The 19,634-nt window shown below is 55.1% G+C and overlaps 1 protein-coding gene across 1 annotated transcript; it reads left to right on the top strand.

Annotated features, from left to right (window-relative positions):
- The first annotated feature begins 1,521 nt into the window (after positions 1–1,521).
- Positions 1,522–16,063, top strand: RHOD (ras homolog family member D). The gene is made up of 5 exons (XM_002821453.4): positions 1,522–1,737; positions 10,256–10,343; positions 11,099–11,208; positions 14,449–14,583; positions 15,480–16,063. The coding sequence occupies exons 1-5, from the start codon at positions 1,606–1,608 to the stop codon at positions 15,645–15,647; spliced, it is 633 nt and encodes a 210-aa protein (XP_002821499.1). The 5' UTR covers positions 1,522–1,605; the 3' UTR covers positions 15,648–16,063.
- Positions 16,064–19,634: the final 3,571 nt, after the last annotated feature.

The raw sequence follows: 19,634 nt of genomic DNA, 5'->3' as shown, positions 1-19,634 counted from the left end.
GGGGCCCCTCTCACCACTCCTTGGGGCGGGGAGCCCTGCTCAGGAGCTACCTGCCCAGCCCGGTGTCAAGTCACTGCCGAGCCCTATGGCAGTTTCGGGGAGGAAGGGGCACCTGGAGGGCAGAGCTGTGCTGGGGAGGCTCCTTCCCTCCAAGTGGGGCTCCATCCAGCCTGCAGACCACACCCCAGAGCGGGAGCCGGGCAGAGGAGTCAAGGAGCTGGGCTCTGCCTCTCCACCTAGTGACTCCTGCCCTGGCTGCCTCTTTAGACCACAGTGAGTTTAAAGGAGGTTGAAGGTGCTTTTTCACCTGCCTGACCTGGAACTCCATGAGGGGTGATGTCATGACCAGCATAAATTAGGGGGAACCTAATGACGTCTGCCCCTTGTTCTTTTAAGCTTCAATAGAAACACGCAGTCCAAGATCTGGGAAGACCCTTGTGCCCATTTTTACAAGATTTCAACTCTGGCTATTAGGAGAATTGGAGAGATCAGGTGACAATGAGTTCCCAGTTCAATGCTGGATTTACTGCTGGCATCCAAAGTGCTCCACTGGGCAAGCACCAGCTCCTCTTGCTGCACCACTGTGCGAGCCAGCCTCACCCTCTGCGGGGGCGGGGTGGGGGGGCGGCATTCCGCTCCGGCCTCCGCACTTCGCACGTGCAGCTCTCTCCTGTGGAACACCTTTTCCCTCCCCCATCTGACTGTGTCTCACTTTTTCCTCAAGACTCTGAAAGGTTTCCTGACTCCCTCAACCTGGGCGAGGAGCTCCTTTCCCCTACTCCCGTCCCGCTGCCTGTCCCTACTCCCGCTGTAGTTCTGATCACACTGATGTCCTGCGTGTCTACCATTCTAAGCTGTGGGCTTCTCAAGGCAGGGCCTGGATTTTGTCTTAAACAGTTCAGGGTCCCCAGGCCGTTGGGCACCAGGGGGACATCTCATGGTGCAATAATAAGAAACACTCACACTTTACAGAGGGAAGGTTCCATCGCTTTCCCTAGATCGTGGCCAGCCAGGGTGTCAGGTGGCTGCCCACCTGCAGCAGAGCTTCCTGGTGCTGGCGGAGGGGGGCAGGCCAGGCCTGGTGGGGCCAGTGAAGCGGGTCATCCCCTTCCCACCTGGCATGAAACGCCTGTGTTGTGCTGCGTCCTAAGACCCCTGGGGAAATGCACCATTCATTCATTCATTCATTCACTAAAGGTCACTGGCTCCTGCCTGGGATCTGGGACCCAGCCCCTGAGCACACCCCCGCCCCCACTATCATGGTCCCGCTGTTTGTCTTCTCCCTTCCGACCTCCCGTGGCCCCAGCGCGGCCCGCTCACAGTAGGGGCTCGGGCAGCGTTTCTCGGGGGCCTAGACGGCCTGGAGAGGAAGGACCCCAGCCCAGCCGCCCGGGCCTGTCGCCTGGCTCTCGGGGCGCCTGGCTCTCGGGGCGCCTGGCTCTCGGGGCGCCTGGCTCTCGGGGCGCCTGGCTCTCGGGGCGCCCGGCTCGCACTTCCTCCCGCCGCCCCGCCCCTTCCACATTCCTGCCCCGCCGGGCCTGCCCCGCGCAGTCTGGGTCTCTGCGCCGCAGCCGCCCGCCCGCCCGCTCCGCGCCCGGCCCCGGGATGACGGCGGCCCAGGCAGCGGGTGAGGAGGCGCCACCAGGCGTGCGGTCGGTCAAGGTGGTCCTGGTGGGCGACGGCGGCTGCGGGAAGACGTCGCTGCTGATGGTCTTCGCCGATGGGGCCTTCCCCGAGGTGAGTGCCCCGCGCCTCCGCCTCTCCCGGTTCCGCTCGCGCGCCCGAGTGTACAGGTCCCTGCCGGAGCGGCCCACGCTGTGCGCCTACCCCGGCCTCCTAGGGGTGTCCCAGCGGGGCCTGGGGTCCAGGGCAGAGTTCTTCCGCCCCAGCCATTGGGAATGAAGGCTTCAGTGATGTTATCTGTAAAGCAGGAGGAATGGCATCTACCGGGGAGGGGTGTCACAAGGACTGAGTGAGGCGACCTGGGGGCACACAAGATCCTAAGACAGCATTTGGCCACACAATTCCGCCAAGAGGGCCTGAGAGCTTGGAAGCCAGACTGCCTAGGTTCAAATTATGGCTTTGCCACTCATAGCTGTGTGCCCTTGGGCAAGTCCCCTAACCCCGCTGTGCCTGTGTCCCTAACTACATCACAGGTGACAGTGCCCACCGCACAGGGTCACTGTGACAGCGAGTTAATAGACGTCAAGCACTCAGCCCCGGCCTGCGCACAGGAAGGACTCATGGAGAGTTGGCACATGTCGCTCCTGGGAAACATTGTCTCCCCTCCAGCTCCTCGCCTCTGGAATGCACATGCCATGGGCTCTGCCTTGGAGTGTGGGAGCACGCCAGCTGTAGCCTCAGCTGCTGGGCCCGCGTCTCTGCTCTCTTCTTATGAGCCCCGTGCCCTTTTGTAAACTGCTTAGCTTCTCTGAGCCTCAGTTTCCTCACAACAACCCTATGGGGTAGAGGGACTGTAGGGCAGTGGTGAGGTGGAGCCCAGAGGAGGCTGACAGGCAGCTCCCGTGCGGTAGCTGGCATGTCCTTGGTGCTGTAGGCATGTCCACCGTTAATCCTTCCTGACATACTCACTGACTGCCCAGGCAGACTCCACAGGCACCAGGTGGCCCCTGCTCTGCCGCCTCTCAGCCCTGTTGTCCTGGGAGTCCATGGAGTTGCTTCCAGCATCTCTTCTTCTTTTTTTTTTTTTTTTTTTTTGAGAAGAGTCTCACTCTGTCACCCAGGCTGGAGTGATATTGGCACAATCTCGGCTCACTGCAACCTCCGCCTCCCAGGTTCAAGCGATTCTCTTGCCTCAGCCTTCTGAGTTAGCGGGATTACAGGAGCCCACCACCACGCCTGGCTAATTTTTAAAATTATTTTATTTTGTTTTATTTTATTTTTGAGACGGAGTCTCACTCTGTCACCAGGCTAGAGTGCAGTGGCACAATCTCGGCTCACTGCAACCTCTGCCTCCCAGGTTCAAGCGATTCTCCCGCCTCAGCCTCCCAAGTAGCTGGGACTACAGGCACGAGCCACCATGCCCAGCTAATTTTTGTATATTTTTAGTAGAGACAGGGTTTCGCCATGTTGGCCAGAATGGTCTCGATCTCTTGACCTCGTGATCCGCCCGTCTCCGCCTCCCAAAATGCTGGGATTACAGGCGTGAGCCACCACACCCAGCCCATTTTTTTATTTTTAGTAGAGACGGGGTTTTGCCATGTTGGTCAGGCTGGTCTTGAACTCCTGGCCTCAAGCGATCTGCCCGCCTCGGCCTCCCAAAGTGCTGGGATTACTGGCGTGAGCCACCGCAACCGGCATTCTTCCTCCTTTTCTTCCCAGCATCCTCTAAGCCCCTATGGTTGTACAGGTGCTGGGGCATCTGAGCACAAGCAGGACGGGTCGGGCCTACCCCGGTTCTTATCACACTGTAGTTCTTATCACGATGATGTCTGTCTGCCTGTCTCCCACCCTTGGCCCATGTGCTTTCTGCTGCAGTGGCATTGAGCCACTTTTGTTTAGTTGTTTGTGGAGCTGGTGTCACCTCCTTTGACCAGTCATACATTTTTTTAAGTTGGGGGAAACATGTTTCTGGGCCCCTAGATGCTGCCCATGGGAACCCAACAATGAGGGCACCCGGGGAAGAGCACCACACAGCGACAGGTGGCCCAGGCCCAGGGGAAGGCACCTGATGGGCGGGGGCTGGAGGGCTAATCCTCACCACCAGCTCTGAGATGTCCTTGATGGTGAGACCATCCCAACTTCAGAGCAGTTATGACGTGGAAATGGGCCTCTTACAGTTGATAAGATGTGAATGCTTTGAGGGACGTGCTGGGGCTGGCCAGAAATGGGGGGAGGGCATGCTTATCACCAGGAAAATGGGCTGGATTTGTCCAGGCTCTTCCCCTGTCTGGGGCCCCGGGTTCCCTGGAGCAGGAGAGTCCTCTTCATTTAAAGAACCCACAATGGGCCGGGCATTCCCAGCTCTCTGGGAGGCCAAGGCAGGTGGATCACCTGAGGTCACGAGTTCAAGACCAGCCTGGCCAACATGGTGAAACCCCATGTCTACCGAAAATACAAAAAAAATTACCCGGGCACAGTGGCACGCGCCTGTAACCCCAGCTACTCGGGAAGCTGAGGCAGGAGAATCGCCTGAACCTGGGAGGCGGAGGTTGCAGTGAACCGAGATTGCACCATTGCACTCCAGCTTGGGGACAACAGAGCAAGACTCCGTCTCAAAATATATATATATATGTAATTAAATAAATAAATTAAAAGAACCCACAATGTGTAAAGTTGGAAAGGCTTCATTTTGCAGATGGGAAAACTGAGTCCCGAACCCAGAGGCTTGCCTCGGGGCACATGGCCGGGCAGTGGCAGCACTGATCTAGAGCCCAGGTCTTCCCCCTCCCGACCAGGGCCTTCTCCACAGCCCCCAGTGCTCTGCCTGCTGGACTCAGCCTCCTCCTGCCCCTGTCCCTAGCACCAGACTCTTCCTCCAGGCAGCCCTCGAAGCCCAAGGGGCCAGCAGCCAGGAGGCTGGAGTCCCATCTCCCAGACTTCCTGCACACAGCAAAGGGCTGAGAGCAGCCTGAGCATTTGGAGGGACCTCAGTGACCCTCATCCGGCTTTGGCCCAACCCTGGATTCAGGGCAGCAGGGGAGGGCAAGGTGGAGAGAGCTCCTAGGACAGGGGGAGCCCCAGGCTGGGGTGCCAGCCTCTGCCCAGTCCTGCCTGGCATTTGGGGCTGTAACCATTCCCACAGGTTCAAAGCCTAGCAGCCCCCACACCAGCATGGGGATAGGAGGTGGCAGGGAGCACCCGGCCCTGCTGGCTAGAGCCCCCTGAGTCCTTCCTGGTTTGCACTTGGACTCCCATGGGTGTCCTAACCAGGGATACCCCGACACTCCCTCTTGAGCCAGGTCCCCCATCTTGGTAATGATCCATTTTCTGTCTGTGAGCCCCTGGAGGGCAGACCCGAGCCTGAGTCATCTCTGTCCTGGTCCAGCACAGGCCCAGCCCTTCTTTTCTGGCTGAGGACAGCTTAACAGATAAGATTAGGTGCCATTGGTCCCATGGACAGAGGGTGACCCTGCCTGGGGGTCAAAGAACAACACAACAAAAGGTACAGACAGAGTCTCTAGGATGACGTCCCGAGTGGGGGAAAGGGCTGTGACAGTTACAAGCCAGAGGGGAAACCCAGCCCCTTTCCGTCTCCAGGAACTGGAGTTGGTAACCTCAGGAAAGGCAGGTGGCTGAGGACAGGGCCTGGTCTCTGCAGCCAGAAAGACCTGGCTCTGTCACTAGCCAGCTATTCAGTGTGTCCCCTTGAACAAGTCATTTCCTCTCTCTGGACATCATCAGAAAGTGAAGGTTGTACTGACGTTCCGAGCTTGCAAGGATCGGAGATGGTGCCAGTACACAGCCACACACAGAAGATCCTTAGAGAATGGTGGATGATGGTGTCATTACCATGGGCATTTGCAAAGCACTGAAACATGTCCCCCAAGAGATTTCCAGCAGGCTGCCCTGCAGCTCAGATCAAGAAGGTGACTGAGTGGGTGGTCAAGCTGGGAGCTCAGATGCAAGAGCACCAGTGCCCTTCACAATGACAGGCCCCTACTCTAGGACAAAGGTCAGAAGCTGCAGAGGGGCTGGGGGTATTAGTCCATTTTCACATTGCTATAAAGAACTACCCGAGACTGGGTAATTTATAAAGAAAAGAGGTTTAATTGACTCACAGTTCTGCATGGCTGGGGAGGCTTCAGGAAACTTACAATCATGGTGGAAGGTGAAGTGGAAGCAAGGCGCTTCTTATGTGGCAGCAGGAGAGAGAGAGAAGGGGGAAGCACCCCACTTTTAAACCATCAGATCTCGTAGGAACTTCTTCACTATTGGCCAGGCGTGGTGGCTCACACCTGTAACCCCTGCTCTTTGGGAGGCCAAGGTGTGCAGATCACTTGAGGTTAGGAGTTCGAGTCCAGCCTGGCCAACATTGTAGAACCCCATCTCTATTAAAAGTACAAAAATTAGGCTGGGCACGGTGGCTCACACCTGTAATCGCAGCACTTCGGGAGGCCAAGGCGGGTGGATCACCTGAGGTCGGAAGTTTGAGACCAGACTGACCAACATGGAGAAACCCCATCTCTACTAAAAATACAAAATTAGCCAGGCGTGGTGGCACATGCCTGTAATCCCAGTTACTCAGGAGGCTGAGGCAGGAGAATCACTTGAACCCAGGAGGCAGAGGCTGCAGGGAGCAAGATTGCACTACTGCACTCCAGCCTGACTCTGTCAAAACAAACAAACAAACAAAAAAACCTCCCTCACTATCACAAGAACAGCATGGGGGAAACCGCCTTCATGATTCAATCACCTCCCACCAGGTCCTTCCCTCGACACGTGGGGATTACAATTCGAGATGAGATTTGTGTGGGGACACAGCCAATCCATATCACTGGAGAAGGTGTCACCACCTGGAAGGATGGACGGGGGCTCGTGTGGACACTGCTCCTGGCCACCAGCTTTCCTGGTGGTGAGCATTTATGCTGGGGCCACACCTGCCAGTCCATCCTGCCTCCCACATCATGGCATGACACTCTCCCCTTTAACCAGTGAGGAGACTGTCCTAAGGACACATAGCTGGTGAGTGCCGGAGCCGGGTCTTAAGCCAGGCACATCTAAACCTAAAGCTAGTGCTCCTAGCTACCAGGTCACGCTGCCCTGGCAAAGGCAAAGGGCCTGAGGGAGGGCACCCTGAGCAGGCAAGGGGGAATGGAGAAGTAGGTGAGGCCCTTGTCTGTTCCTGTTGGTTCCTTTTCGTAGAGGGAGTGACAGCATGTCTAGAGTCTGGGGTGGGGCCAGCCCTTACCTCAAGGCTATCCCGACTTCTCCATCTTCCTCAGCTGCCCACTCTGGGACCTGCCTTTCTCCCCACCCCACTCCCTGCAGCTTACCTGGAGGACAGTGCTGACCCACTGCTCAGGTGCTGCCCCTCCCAGCTGGCCAGGGCCTGACTCAGAGGGCCAGCGGGCAGGCAGGCAGGCAGGCGTGAAATTCTCCTGAGTCACGAGCAGGTGTGGGCCCCACCCGGCATGGGAAGGGAAGAGGATAGGGGACCCCCAGACTGTGGCCCCATCAACCAGCCCTGAGCAGGCAGTCGAGGCTTAGGGACCCAAGAGCAGGCGGCCCATCATGCCCCTCAGAGCAGAGGGCACAGGTTGTGGCAGAGTTTTGCAAACACATCTTGCAAAAGCTCCCTCTTCATTCCTGCATTTTCATCTGTGTACAAAACCTGGCCTGCTGCCCGTTCATCTCACCTTCATGGAAAGGCAGCAGTGAGCTCAGGCTGGGCAGGGCTGGAGTAAGGGGCCTCTGTCCTGGGTGACCTCCTCCCAAGCCCAGGCAGGACAAAGAAGAAAGGCCCAAACATGGGGCACTGGGTTGGGCGTGGTGGCTCACACCTGTAATCCCAGCACTTTGGGAGGCCAAGGCAGATGGATCATGTGAGTCCAGGAATTCAAGACCAGCCTGGGCAACATAGCAAGACCCCATCTCTACCAAAAAATACAAAAAATTACTTTGGGGCTGGGCGCCGTGGCTCACGCCTGTAATCCCAGCACTTTGGGAGGCAGAGGCAGGCGGATCACCTGAGGTCAGGAGTTCAAGACCAGCCTCAACATGGAGAAACCCCGTCTCTACTAAAAATACAAAAAATTAGCTGGGCGTGGTGGTGCATGCCTGTAATCCCAGCTACTCAGGAGGCTGAGGCAGGAGAATTGCTTGAACCTGGGAGGCGGAGGTCGTGGTGAGCCGAGACTGCACCATTGCACTCCAGCTTGGGCAAAAACAGCGAAACTCAGTCTCAAAAAAAAAAAAAAAAAAAAAAATTACTTTGGGAGGCCAGGGTGGGTGGGTGGATTGCTTGAGTTCAGGAGTTCGAGACCAGCCTGGGCAACATGGCAAAACCCTGTCTCTACAAAAAAAGAAAAAGAAAAATTAGCCAGGCATGGTGGCCCACACCTGTAATCCCAGCTACTCGGGAGGCTGAGGTAGGAGAATCACTTGAGCCTGGGAGACAGAGGTTGCAGTGAGTCAAGATCGCACCACTGCACTCAGGCCTGGGTGACAGAGTGAGACCCTATCTTTAAAAAAAAAAAAAAAAAAAAAAAGCCAGGCATGGTGGCTCATGCCTGTAATCCCAGCACTTTGGGAGGCCGAGGCGGGTGGATCACTTGAGGTCAGGAGTTCAAGAGCAGCCTGGCTAATATGGTGAAACCCCATCTCTACTAAAAGTACAAAAATTAGCCGGGTGTGCTGGCGTGTGCTTGTAATCCCAGCTACTCACAAGGCTGAGGCAAAAGAATCACTTGAACCCAGGAGGCAGACGTTGCATTGACCCAAGAGATCACACCATTGCACTCCAGCCTGGGTGACAGAGCAGGACTCTCTCTCAAAAATAAATAAATAAATAAAAAAGCCCGGGCGCGGTGGCTCATGCTTGTAATCCCAGCACTTTGGGAGGCTGAGGTGGGCAGATCACGAGGTCAGGAGTTCGAGACCAGCCTGACCAACATGGTGAAACCCCGTCTCTACTAAAAATATAAAAATTAGCCAGGTATGATGGCACGTGTCTGTAATGCCAGCTACTCGGGAGGCTGAGGCAGGAGAATCCCTTGAACCCAGGAGGCGGAGGTTGCAGTGAGCCAAGATCACGCCATTGCACTGCAGCCTGGGTGACAGAGTGAGACTCCGTCTCAAAAAAAAGAAAAAAAAAAAGGAAGAAGAAAAAGAAAAAAAAGGTGGAGGGCGCATTGGGGCATTCTGGTAAGGGATCAGGAAAGGCATCCCAGAAAGGTGAAGGTAGCATTTAATAGCGGTCTTGTTTGGATTGTGAGAGGTTGAGAGGCAAAGGAGGAACCCCAAAAAGCTGCGAGTTCCCCAGGGCAGGGATTGAGTCTTTTGGTGCCTGCTTCCCAGTGTCCAGAACTGGGCCTAGAGAAGGGGCTAATGCTGCTGAATGAGTAGATGAATCAACAAATGAATAAAGCAAGGAATGAATAAACATGTAGGTTAATGTTGTTCTAGGAAGGGGGGATAACATGAATGAAGGCTCAGAAATGGGAGTCCCAGCGGCGTGTGCCTGTTGTCCCAGCTCTTGGGAGGCAGAGGCAGGAGGATTGCTTGAGCCCAGGAGTTTGGGGTTGCAGTGAGCTGTGGTGCCTGTGAATAGCTGCTGCACTCCAGCCTGGGAAACACAGGGAGACCCTGTCTGTGAAAAAAAAGAAAAACGGGAGTCCCCTGCCCCCAGCCAGAGGGCAATGATAAAAATAACAGTAGCTGGCATGTAGATGTGCTTATTTTATGCCAGGCCCTGAGCTAAGGACTTGCATGGAATATGTCACTGAATCCTTATTGCGGCATTGCGGTAGGGACTTTTTTTTTTTTTTTTTTTGAGACAGAGTCTCACTGTGTCACTCAGACTGCAATGCAATGGCGCGATCTCAGCTCACTGCAACGTCCACCTCCCGGGTTCAAGCTATTCCCCTGCCTCAGCCTCCCAAGTAGCTAGGATTACAGGCATGTGCCACCACGCCTGGCTAATTTTTGTATTTTTAGTAGAGACAGGGTTTCACCATGTTGGTCAGCCTGGTCTCAAACTCCTGACCTCATGATCCGCCCACTTCGGCCTCCCAAAGTGCTGGGATTACAGCCATGAGCCACCACACCCGGCGTTTTTGTTGTTGTTGTTGTTTTGAGACAGAGTCTTGCTCTGTCACCTAGGATGGAGTACAGTGGTGCGATCTCATCTCACTGCAACCTCAGTCCCAAGCAATTCTTGTGCCTCAGCCTCTTGAGTAGTTGGGATTACAGGCAGGCACCACCATTCCCAGCTAATTTTTGTATTTTTAGTAGAGACAGGGTTTCACCATGTTAGCCAGGCTGATCTTGAACTCCTGGCCTCAAGGCCCACCTCAACCTCCCAAAGTGCTGGGATTACGGGGTGAGCCATGGCGCCTGGCTGGTAGGGACTTTTAATATTCCCATTTCACAACTGAGAACAAAGCTGGGGAGGTTCAGGACTTTGCAAAAGCAGACAGGCTCTAGGCCGCCACCCCAGGCAGGCCAAGGAGGACTTCTCACAAACAACTACACTCCACTGACCCCCAAGGAGGGAGCAGCGCTGTGGACAGACCAAGTCCCCAGTGCCTCTCCGAAGCCTCCTCACAGCCTCCCCCGCCCTGCTTCTCCTCAGAGCTACACCCCCACGGTGTTTGAGCGGTACATGGTCAACCTGCAAGTGAAAGGCAAACCTGTGCACCTCCACATCTGGGACACAGCAGGTGGGTGTGCAGGGGTGGGGGCAGGGTGGGAGGGGCTTCCCTGGGCCCCAGATGCCTGGGACAGATTCCGCTCTGCTTCCTTCTGAACCAGGGAGGCCAGCCAGTCTCCAAGGGACAGGTGCAGGCCAGGAGTGGGCCCAGGAGTCTGAGCCCTCCTTGCATCTGCAGCAGTGTCACCTGCACCCCCAGCACCCCAGGGCCGCCCGCTACGTCCTGGAGGCAAGCGGGAGTCCAGCACTTTGCTTTCAGGACTGTTTCTGGCCTTCTGAGCACTCCACCCTGCTTTTAGTTTCTGTAGGATCTGCCCGTCCATGGCCTCTGCCCTCCAGCCTCCTGACCTTGCCTATACCAGGGTGAGCTCTAAGCTAAACTCAGGGCCTCCCAGCAGCACTCTTAGTTGGACGAGCTAAGATGTCTTTGCCAGGTTCCCACCTACCCCTTATTTCTCACTCCTAAGCTCAGGGCAAAGCCGGCTTCTGAGCAATTGGCCCCAGTTCCTCCAGGCGGTGCCAGGCCTGGCCTCTGCCTTGCCTGCCATCCCTTCCAGACATCCCACAGGCAGAGGTGAGCAATGCCCCAAGGAGGCACTCACATGGAGTAGCCACCTCAGAGCCAAATTTGTGCCAGACTCTGAGGCAAAAAACTAGGCCCTGTCCCCAGAAGCTCCCCATCTGATGAGGTGACCTCCTGACATTGGGGCGGTGCTGACAGGGGCCAGGAGCCCTGAAGGCAGTGACCACCCCCACTCTGCCCAGGGCAAGATGACTATGACCGCCTGCGGCCCCTGTTCTACCCTGACGCCAGCGTCCTGCTGCTTTGCTTCGATGTCACCAGCCCGAACAGCTTTGACAACGTCTTTAACCGGGTAGGTACTGGGGGACAGGGAGGCATAGCCCCCATAGCCAGGCCACTCCACTCTGCCACCCACCCTTGACCCAGCTGACTGTCAGAGCTTGGCAGGCCCGAAATGATATTGATTCCAGAGCCTTTGGCATATATATGGGGAAACTGAGGCCCAGAGTGGGGCAGTGGCTTGCCCAGAGTCGCTGGCACAGGGATTTGGTGGCAGCGTCTGCCCTTCTGACTCCCAGTACAGTGCTCCTTGCCTACCCTATGCTGCAGACTCCGAACACTGTGACTCTTCCCACTGCAGCTCTGCCTGAGGTTGCTGGGTGAGCCAGAGGCTGCTGCATCTCCCCAGCCTGTGCCTGCCCGAGGTGCGGGAACCATTAAGTCAGAGTCCAGCAGCTCTGCGTAGCTGCTGGTTCTCAGAGGCTGCTCATGGGCATCAGGGATGTGGCCCCTTGAATTCCTCTGCTCCAGCTGCCTTTAGCCATGGCACAGCCCCTCACCCACTGCTGCCAGGGCCTCTGAGGTTCCGCAGGGTACAGCCCATGACAGTATTTGCAACAACAACAACAATGGTGACAATTTTAAGGACTGACCACGTGCCAGGCAGTGTTCTTGGTACTTGCGTGTATTTACTTATTTACTCCCCCCGCCAACCTTATGGAGTATTATTATTCCCGGATCCAGTCACTCGTCCAGAGATACACATCTATTAAAGTGGTAACACTGGGATTTGAACCCGGGCAGACTGCTCCGTCCATTCACTCAGAACGAATGATTGGATTGAGCACATTCATTCTGGTGCTGTTCTGGGCATTGGGGACCAGGAGAGATGGTGGTGCCTGGGGCCAGGGTGCTAGCAGTGGGGGTGATGAGAAGGGGGTTGATTCTAGAAGGCGGAGTTTGCTGATGATCGGGCTTTCTTGTTGGATTGGATGTGGGTGGGAAGGAGGAGTTTTTACCAGAGCAGCTGGAAGGTGGAGTTGCCCTTGGCCAGGATGAGAAGGAGCAAGCTGGGTTCGGGAGTGGGACATCCTAGTGGAGATGTCCAGCAGGCAGTGCGAGGCATGTGTCTGCAGTTCCTCCAAGCAGGCAGTCCAGCTGGCCAGCCTAAATGCAGCCGCACATTTAGAAGCTACGGGTGCAGTAAAGCCTGGGAGAGGCTGCCCGGGGAGGGAGAGAAGTTAGAGGAGAGGAAAGACCACAGGCTGAACCCCAGGGAGAGGAGGAGGAGGGCAAGGCCCCATAAGACCTAGGAGAGCCAGGAGAGTGGGGTCCTGGGGTGAAGTGCAGGCTCAGTCAGGTAGGAGGGAGTGATGCCCAGGGTCAGGGCTATCGAGGGATGGGTAGGAGCAGGGCTAAGGATTCACTGGTGGTGGCCGGGTGTGGTAGCTCACGCCTTGTAATCCCAGCACTTTAGGAGGCCGAGGAGGGTGGATCATCTGAGGAGTTTGAGACCAGCCTGACCAACATGGTGAAACCCCGTCGCTACTAAAAATACAAAAATTAGCCAGGCATGGTGGCACATGCCTATAACCCAGCTACTTGGGAGGCTGAGGCAGGAGAATTGCTTGAACCCGGGAGGCGGAGGTTGCAGTGAGCCAAGATCGCACCACTGCACTCCAGTCTGGGAGACAGAGCGAGACTCTGTCTCAAAAAAGAGAGGATTCACTGCTGGGTTCAGTGGGAGCCACCAAGGAAACCTTTCTCATGGGCAGTTTCAGTGGATGGGGGGGTGTGTGGGGAACCTGCCAGGGACCCCACAAAGGCCCCATTTGCTTCCAGGAATGAGGTAGTTTGATGCCAATGTTTTTGTTTGTTTGTTTTGAGACGGAGTCTCACTCTGTCTCCCAGGCTGGAGTGCAGTGGTACAATCTGGGCTCACTGCAACCTCCGCCTCCTGGGTTCAAGCGATTCTCCTGCCTCAGCCTCCTGAGTAGCTAGGATTGCAGGCTTGAGCCACCAAGCCCGGCTGATGCCAATTTTTATCAGGCAAGTTTGATGCCTGAACCGGCCAACTTAGTGCTCCTGGAGATAGAAAGCCCCCTCCCGGGATCGCCGGCTCCCCGGCTGTAGTCCAGGCTGAAAGAACTCGGCCCTGGTGGCCTCACATGCCGCAGAGCACCCCTCCCTCCACCAGGCAAGCAGTTGAGGCAGACAGCTGCTGCAACCATTTTGTGAGCGGATTTATTTATTTATTACTTTTTGAGACGGAGTCTCACTCTGTCGCCCAGGCTGGAGTGCAGTGGCTCCATCTCAGCTCACTGCAACCTCCGCCTCCCAGATTCAAGCGATTCTCCTGCCTCAGTCTCCAGAGTAGCTGGGACTACAGGTGCACGCCACCACACCCAGCTAATTTTTGTATTTTTAGTAGAGACGGGGTTTCCCCTTGTTGGCCAGGCTGGTCTCGAACTCCTGACCTCAGGTGATCTGCCTGCCTCAGCCTCCCAAAGTGCTGGGATTATAGGCATGAGCCACCGAGCCCGGCCTGGATTGATTTATTTTTATCTTTCTTATTTATTTATTTATTTATTTATTTTGAGATGGAGTTTCACTCTGTGGCCCAGGCTGGAGTGCAGTGGCGTGATCTCAGCTCACTGCAACCTCCGCCTCCTGGGTTCATGCCATTCTCCTGCCTCAGCCTCCTGAGCAGCTGGGATTACAGGCACCCGCCATCATGCCCACCTAAATTTTGTATTTTTATTAGAGACGGGGTTTCACTGTGTTGGCCAGGCTGGTCTGGAACTCCTGACCTCAGGTGCTCCACCCGCCTCAGGCTCCCAAAGTGCTGGGATTACAGGCGTGAGTCACCACACCTGGCCCAGATTTGTTTTTAAAGGATCCCTTACTTCCTTATATGTTTTGCTCAGTTTGGTGGGTGTCCGTGAGGGCCCTTACCCTGCAGAGAGGAAGGATTCTAGAAGGGCAGGAGCAGGGCTCTGAGCCCCACCCCCAGGCTCAAATCCTGCCATTTCCAGCCAAGGCCAAGTTACATTGCCTCTCTGTGCCTCAGTTACTGCACCTGTACAGTGGGATTGGTTGTGAACTTGCTGCCGGGGCCTTGGGGAATTAATGGGTCCATACATGTAAATTCTTAGATGAGAGTCTGGTACCAAATAGTTTTCCCTAGATGCTGGCTGTGCTGATTATCAATATCAGAGCTCGGGCTGGGGAGCAAGAGAGTGGTCCACTGAGAGGGCCAGAACTCTCCAGGGCTCACACATGCCCCCCCACACGCCCCCTCACCCCCCTGCAGTGGTACCCAGAAGTGAATCATTTCTGCAAGAAGGTACCCATCATCGTCGTGGGCTGCAAGACTGACCTGCGCAAGGACAAATCACTGGTGAACAAGCTCCGAAGAAACGGATTGGAGCCTGTGACCTACCACAGGGTAGGAAACCCAGCCCGAGGTGGGAGTTGGGGAGGGCTGGGTGAGGGGACCTCTGGATGCCCCTCAGTGGCACCAGGCGTCCAGAACGCTCAGGGTGTAGGTCAGAGCTGGGGTTGTCTTAGAGGCTGTCAGAGGTCAGAAACTTCCAGCACTTGGAAATGGTCCCTAGAATATGCTGGGAGCCTCCACCGGCAGAAGGGAGAACAAGGAAGTAGGCATATCAGAGTCAGTTCCACCACCAACCTGAGACCCAGAGAGGGGGCCCAGGCAGGCACCCACATATTCAGACTGTGGGTCCCTCTCCGCTACACGCCTGGGTTCATGGGAAATTCATTTCTTGGTGCCTTGAGAGGCAAAGAGGCCCAGAACGGAGGTTAAAAACACAACGAAGGCTGGCTGGGCGCAGGGGCTCACGCCAGCACTTGGGAGGCCGAGGTGGGTGGATCACTTGAAGTCAGGAGTTCGAGACCAGCCAGGGCAAAATAGCGAAACCCTGTCTCTACCAAAAATACAAAAAATTAGCCAGGTGGTGTGGTGCCGGGTGCCTGTAATCCCAGCTACTCTGGAGGCAGAGGCAGGAGAATCACTTGAACCCGGTTGGAGGAGCTGCAGTGAGCTGAGATCGCACCACTGCACTCCAGCCTGGACGACAGAGCAAGACTCCGTCTCAAAAAAAAAAAAAAAAAAAAAAGAAAGAAAAAAGAAAGAAAGAAAAAAAGAAAAGAAAAGAAAAAGAAACATGATGAAGTGCATGAGGGCGCTTGGGCAAGCAGGGGTACAGGAGCCATGGGTGCTCCGCAGACCCCACCTTCCACTCTTGTCCGGGGGAAGGAAGCGAGGACGTGAGGCCTGCCCAGTGCCCCCTTCACGGCAGCCCCATCCACCTCTCCCTCTAGGGCCAGGAGATGGCGAGGTCCGTGGGCGCGGTGGCCTACCTCGAGTGCTCGGCTCGGCTCCATGACAACGTCCACGCCGTCTTCCAGGAGGCGGCCGAGGTGGCCCTCAGCAGCCGCGGTCGCAACTTCTGGCGGAGGATTACCCAGGGCTTTTGCGTGGTGACCTGAGCGGCTCGGGGCGTCCCAGCGACGCGGGAAGGGGCAGGGCGCTGACCTGCTGCCGAGCTGGCTGGGCTGGACCCGGTCCCTAGGCTGTGACCGCCGAACTGCACCGCAACAGACGGGCGCCACCAAGGCCAGGCCCTGAGGCCTGGGAGTCCTGGACTGAGAAAGGGGGTTCCTGGGCCCACCTGCTCTGTAGGGCTCGTCCTGCGGTGCCCGAGAATCACTCACTAACCCCTATGCCCGGTCCCTGACCGACATCCTGGAGCCGCCTGTGCAGCCTGATGCCCCCTCGTGGCTGCTCCCAGGGCTGCACCTGCCAGGACCTAATGTTCTTAGGTCCCTCCTGCCAGAACCCACACCCGGCCCCTTCCCACCTGTCATACTGGTAACTGTAACAAGGAAAACGACATCACTTGTCATTTGTGTCGTGCCTCTTTTTTCTTTTTTTGAGACGGAGCTCGTTCTGTCGCCCAGGCTGGAGTGCAGTGGCACATTTCGACTCACTGCAACCTGTGCCTCCTGGGTTCAAGAGATTCTCCTGCCTCAGCCTCCTGAGTAGCTGGGATTACAGGCGCGCGCCACCACACCCGGCTAATTTTTGTATTTTTTTTAGTAGAGACGGGGTTTCACCATGTTGGTCAGGCTGGTCTCGAACTCCCGACCTCATGATCCACCCGCCTCGGCCTCCCAAAGTGCTGGGATTACAGCCGTGAGCCACCACGCCCGGCCTGTGCCTCTTGTTTCAAGGTAGCTTTACACACACGCTCCAAGGTAGGTAAAAGCCCACCCCATCTAGGCAGTGGGATGGGACTGCTTGGATCCAAACCAGCTTTATTGCTTCCACGACCTTGGGCAAGTTCTTCTGGGCCTCAGCTTCCTCACCTGTGAAATGGATCACAGACTAAACCATGGAGCTTTTGGATGAGTGAGAGGGTCATGAGGACCAACACATGCAAAGAGCTTAGTAGGTGCCTAGCACGCAGTAAGTGCTCACAAAAGGTTCGGCCAGGGCCGAGCACAGTGACTCATGCCTGTAATCCCAGCACTTTGGGAGGCCGACATGGGCAGATCACGAGGTCAGGAGTTTGAGACCAGCCTGACCAACATGGTGAAACCCCCGTCTCTACTAAAACTACAAAAATTAGCCAGGCGTGGTGGCCCACACCTGTAATCCCAGCTACTCCAGAGGCTGAGGCAGGAGAATAGGTTGCAGTGAGCCGAGATCGCACCACTGCACTCCAGCCCGGGCAACACAGCGAGACTCCTTCTCAAAAAAAAAAAAAGGGTGTAGCCAGGTGCTGTGGCACACCTGTGCCAGCCACGATTGCACCAGTGCACTCCAGCTTGGGCTACAAAGCAGGAAAAAAAAAAAGAAAAAAAAAAGTGGTCGGGTGTGTTGGCTTACGCCTGTAATTCCAACACTTTGGGAGGCTGGGGCGGATGGATCACCTGAGGTCAAGAGTTCGAGACCAACCTGGTGGTCACATGGTGAAACCCGGTCTCTACTAAAAATATAAAAATTAGTTGGATGTGGTGGTATGCCCCTGTAATCCCAGCTACTCGGGAGGCTGAGGCTGGAGAATCACTTGAATCCGGGAGGTGGAAGTTGAAGTGAGCTGAGATCATGCCACTGCACTCCAGCCTGGGTGACAGAGCGAGACTCTGTCAAAAAAAAAAAAAAAAAAAAGGATCTTGACTTCTGACTTCAGAGCAGTTGAGGCTCGTGCAAGAAGAAAAATCTGCAAGAAGTCTGTGTGAAAAGCATAACAGCAAAAAACCCATCAAGGGCTCCAGAAACACAGGGAAGTTACAGAGGAGAGCTGTCTGAGCTAGGTTAAGCTCACTAGGCTTGGGGAGAATAGGGAAGAATATTCTGGGTGCAGGGTATGCTTAGGGGAAGAGCAATCAGGCTAGAAATGGAGGCTGGGAAAAGTTGTTTCCCATCCCTGAGCAGGTTAGATTAAAAATTCAGCGGGGCCTGGTGTGGTGGCTCACGCCTGTAATCCCAGCACTTTGGGAGGCTGAGAAGGGTAGATCACCTGAGGTCAGGAGTTCAAGACCAGCCTGGACAACATGCTGAAACCCCATCTCTACTAAAAATACAAAAAAATTAGCTGGGCATGGTGGTGGGCACCTGTAATCCTAGCTACTAGGGAAGCTGAGGAAGGAGAATCACTTGAACCTGGGAGGCGGAGGTTGCAGTGAGCCGAGAGCACGCCACTGCACTCTAGCCTGGGCAACAAGAGCGAAACTCTATCTCAAAAAATAACCATAACAATAAATTAATAAATAATAATTTTAAAATAAAATATATAAATAATAAAAAAATTTAAAAAAAAAAACCTCACAGTGGGGACTGGAATCCAGGTAGGGTTTTCCACGTTGGCCCCTAACACTATTTCACTTGCTGTAGCTCGGCCCGGTAATCTGAGCTGTGAGACCCCACGTTGCTGAAGCAGTCCCCCACCTGGAGCTGTTTCTGATGAAACTTCTGGGACAGGTGTCAGCAGCTGGTTCTCATTAAGGATCATGTGTATCAGTGCAAAAGAAATGGTCCAGTTTGGCTGGGCACGGTGGCTCACACCTGTAATCCCAACACTTTGGGAGGCCAAGGCAGGTGGATTGCTTGAGGCCAGGAGTTCAAGACCAGCCTGGCTAACATGGCGAAAACCCATCTCTATAAAAAACACAAAAATTAGCCAGGTGTGGTAGCACGCACCTGTAGTCCCAGCTACTCAGGAGGCTGAGGCAAGAGAATTGTTTGAACCCGGGACGCAGGGGTTGCAGTGAGCTGAGAACATACCACTACCCTCCAGCCTGGATGACAGAATGAGACTCCATCTCAAAAAAAAGAAAATATATGTTTGGTTTTGGAACTTCCCAAGAGCTTTAGGCTCACAGTACAGTTGGAGAATATTTGGGTTTGAGTCCAGAGCACATGGCCATAGAGTAGATTAGGGCAGCTTTGGCTGCTGGTTCATGGTTTGGTTCAGATCGAGCCTCCGAGCATAAGAAAGTTACTCATTCAGGCCAGAAATGAAGCTGTGGCAGGGGGGGTCACAAGTGCCCTGCTCACCTTGTGGCTTGGCCAGATGGGTAGACAGTGGGGGTGCTCAAACTGCATCTGATTCAGGACACCCCAAGATCTCTCTTAGGAATGACCTCCCCCTCAAGCCCCAGCAGGATTCTTTTTTTTTTCACAGACAGAGTCTTGCTCTGTTGCCCAGGCTGGAGTGCAGTGGTGCAATCATAGCTCACTGCAGCCTCAACCTCTGGGGCTCAAGCAATCCTCCTGCCTCAGCCTCCTGAGTAGCTGGGACTACAGTTGCACACCACACCTGGCTAATCCCCCTGCAGGGTTCTAAGTGCCATGGGGAGAGGAGATCATGGGGTGGGCTTGTCACTGAATTGGTGTCAGTGAGTTCACATTGACTTAAGACTCACTGAGGCCGGGCATGGCGGCTCAAGCCTGTAATCCCAGAACTTTGGGAAGCCAAGGCAGGTGGATCACCTGAGGTCAGGAGTTCAAGACCAGCCTGGCCCATATGGTGAAACCTCATCTCTACTAAAAATACAAAAATAAGCTGTGCGTGGTGGCACGTGCCTGTAATCCCAGCTTCTAGGGAGGTTGAGGCATGAGAATTGCTTCAATCTGGGAGGTGGAGGTTGCAGTGAGCTGGGATCATGCCATTGCACTCCAGCCTGGGCAACAAAGCGAGACTCTGTCTCAAAAAAAAAAAAAAAGAAAGAAAGAAAAGACTCACTGTGTGCTTAGTGCTGTGCTTAGTCATTTTCCATGAAGTATCTCATTTAGTAGTCACAGGCCCCAGTGAGCTAGGACTGGGTACACACCCACCTCACAGATGAGAAAGTGGAAGCACAGAGGGCTCGGTCAAATGCTCATGACCTTAAGAAGTAGCAGGGCCGCAGCCGGACGTGGTGGTTCAAGGCTATAATCCCAGCACTTTGGGAGGCCGAGGCGGGTGGATC

The sequence above is a fragment of the Pongo abelii genome, chromosome 9 (assembly GCF_028885655.2).
Source record: "Pongo abelii isolate AG06213 chromosome 9, NHGRI_mPonAbe1-v2.0_pri, whole genome shotgun sequence".
NCBI lineage: Eukaryota > Metazoa > Chordata > Mammalia > Primates > Hominidae > Pongo > Pongo abelii.
Note: the sequence above shows the minus strand (reverse complement) of the source record. Positions and strands in the feature narration are given on the sequence as shown.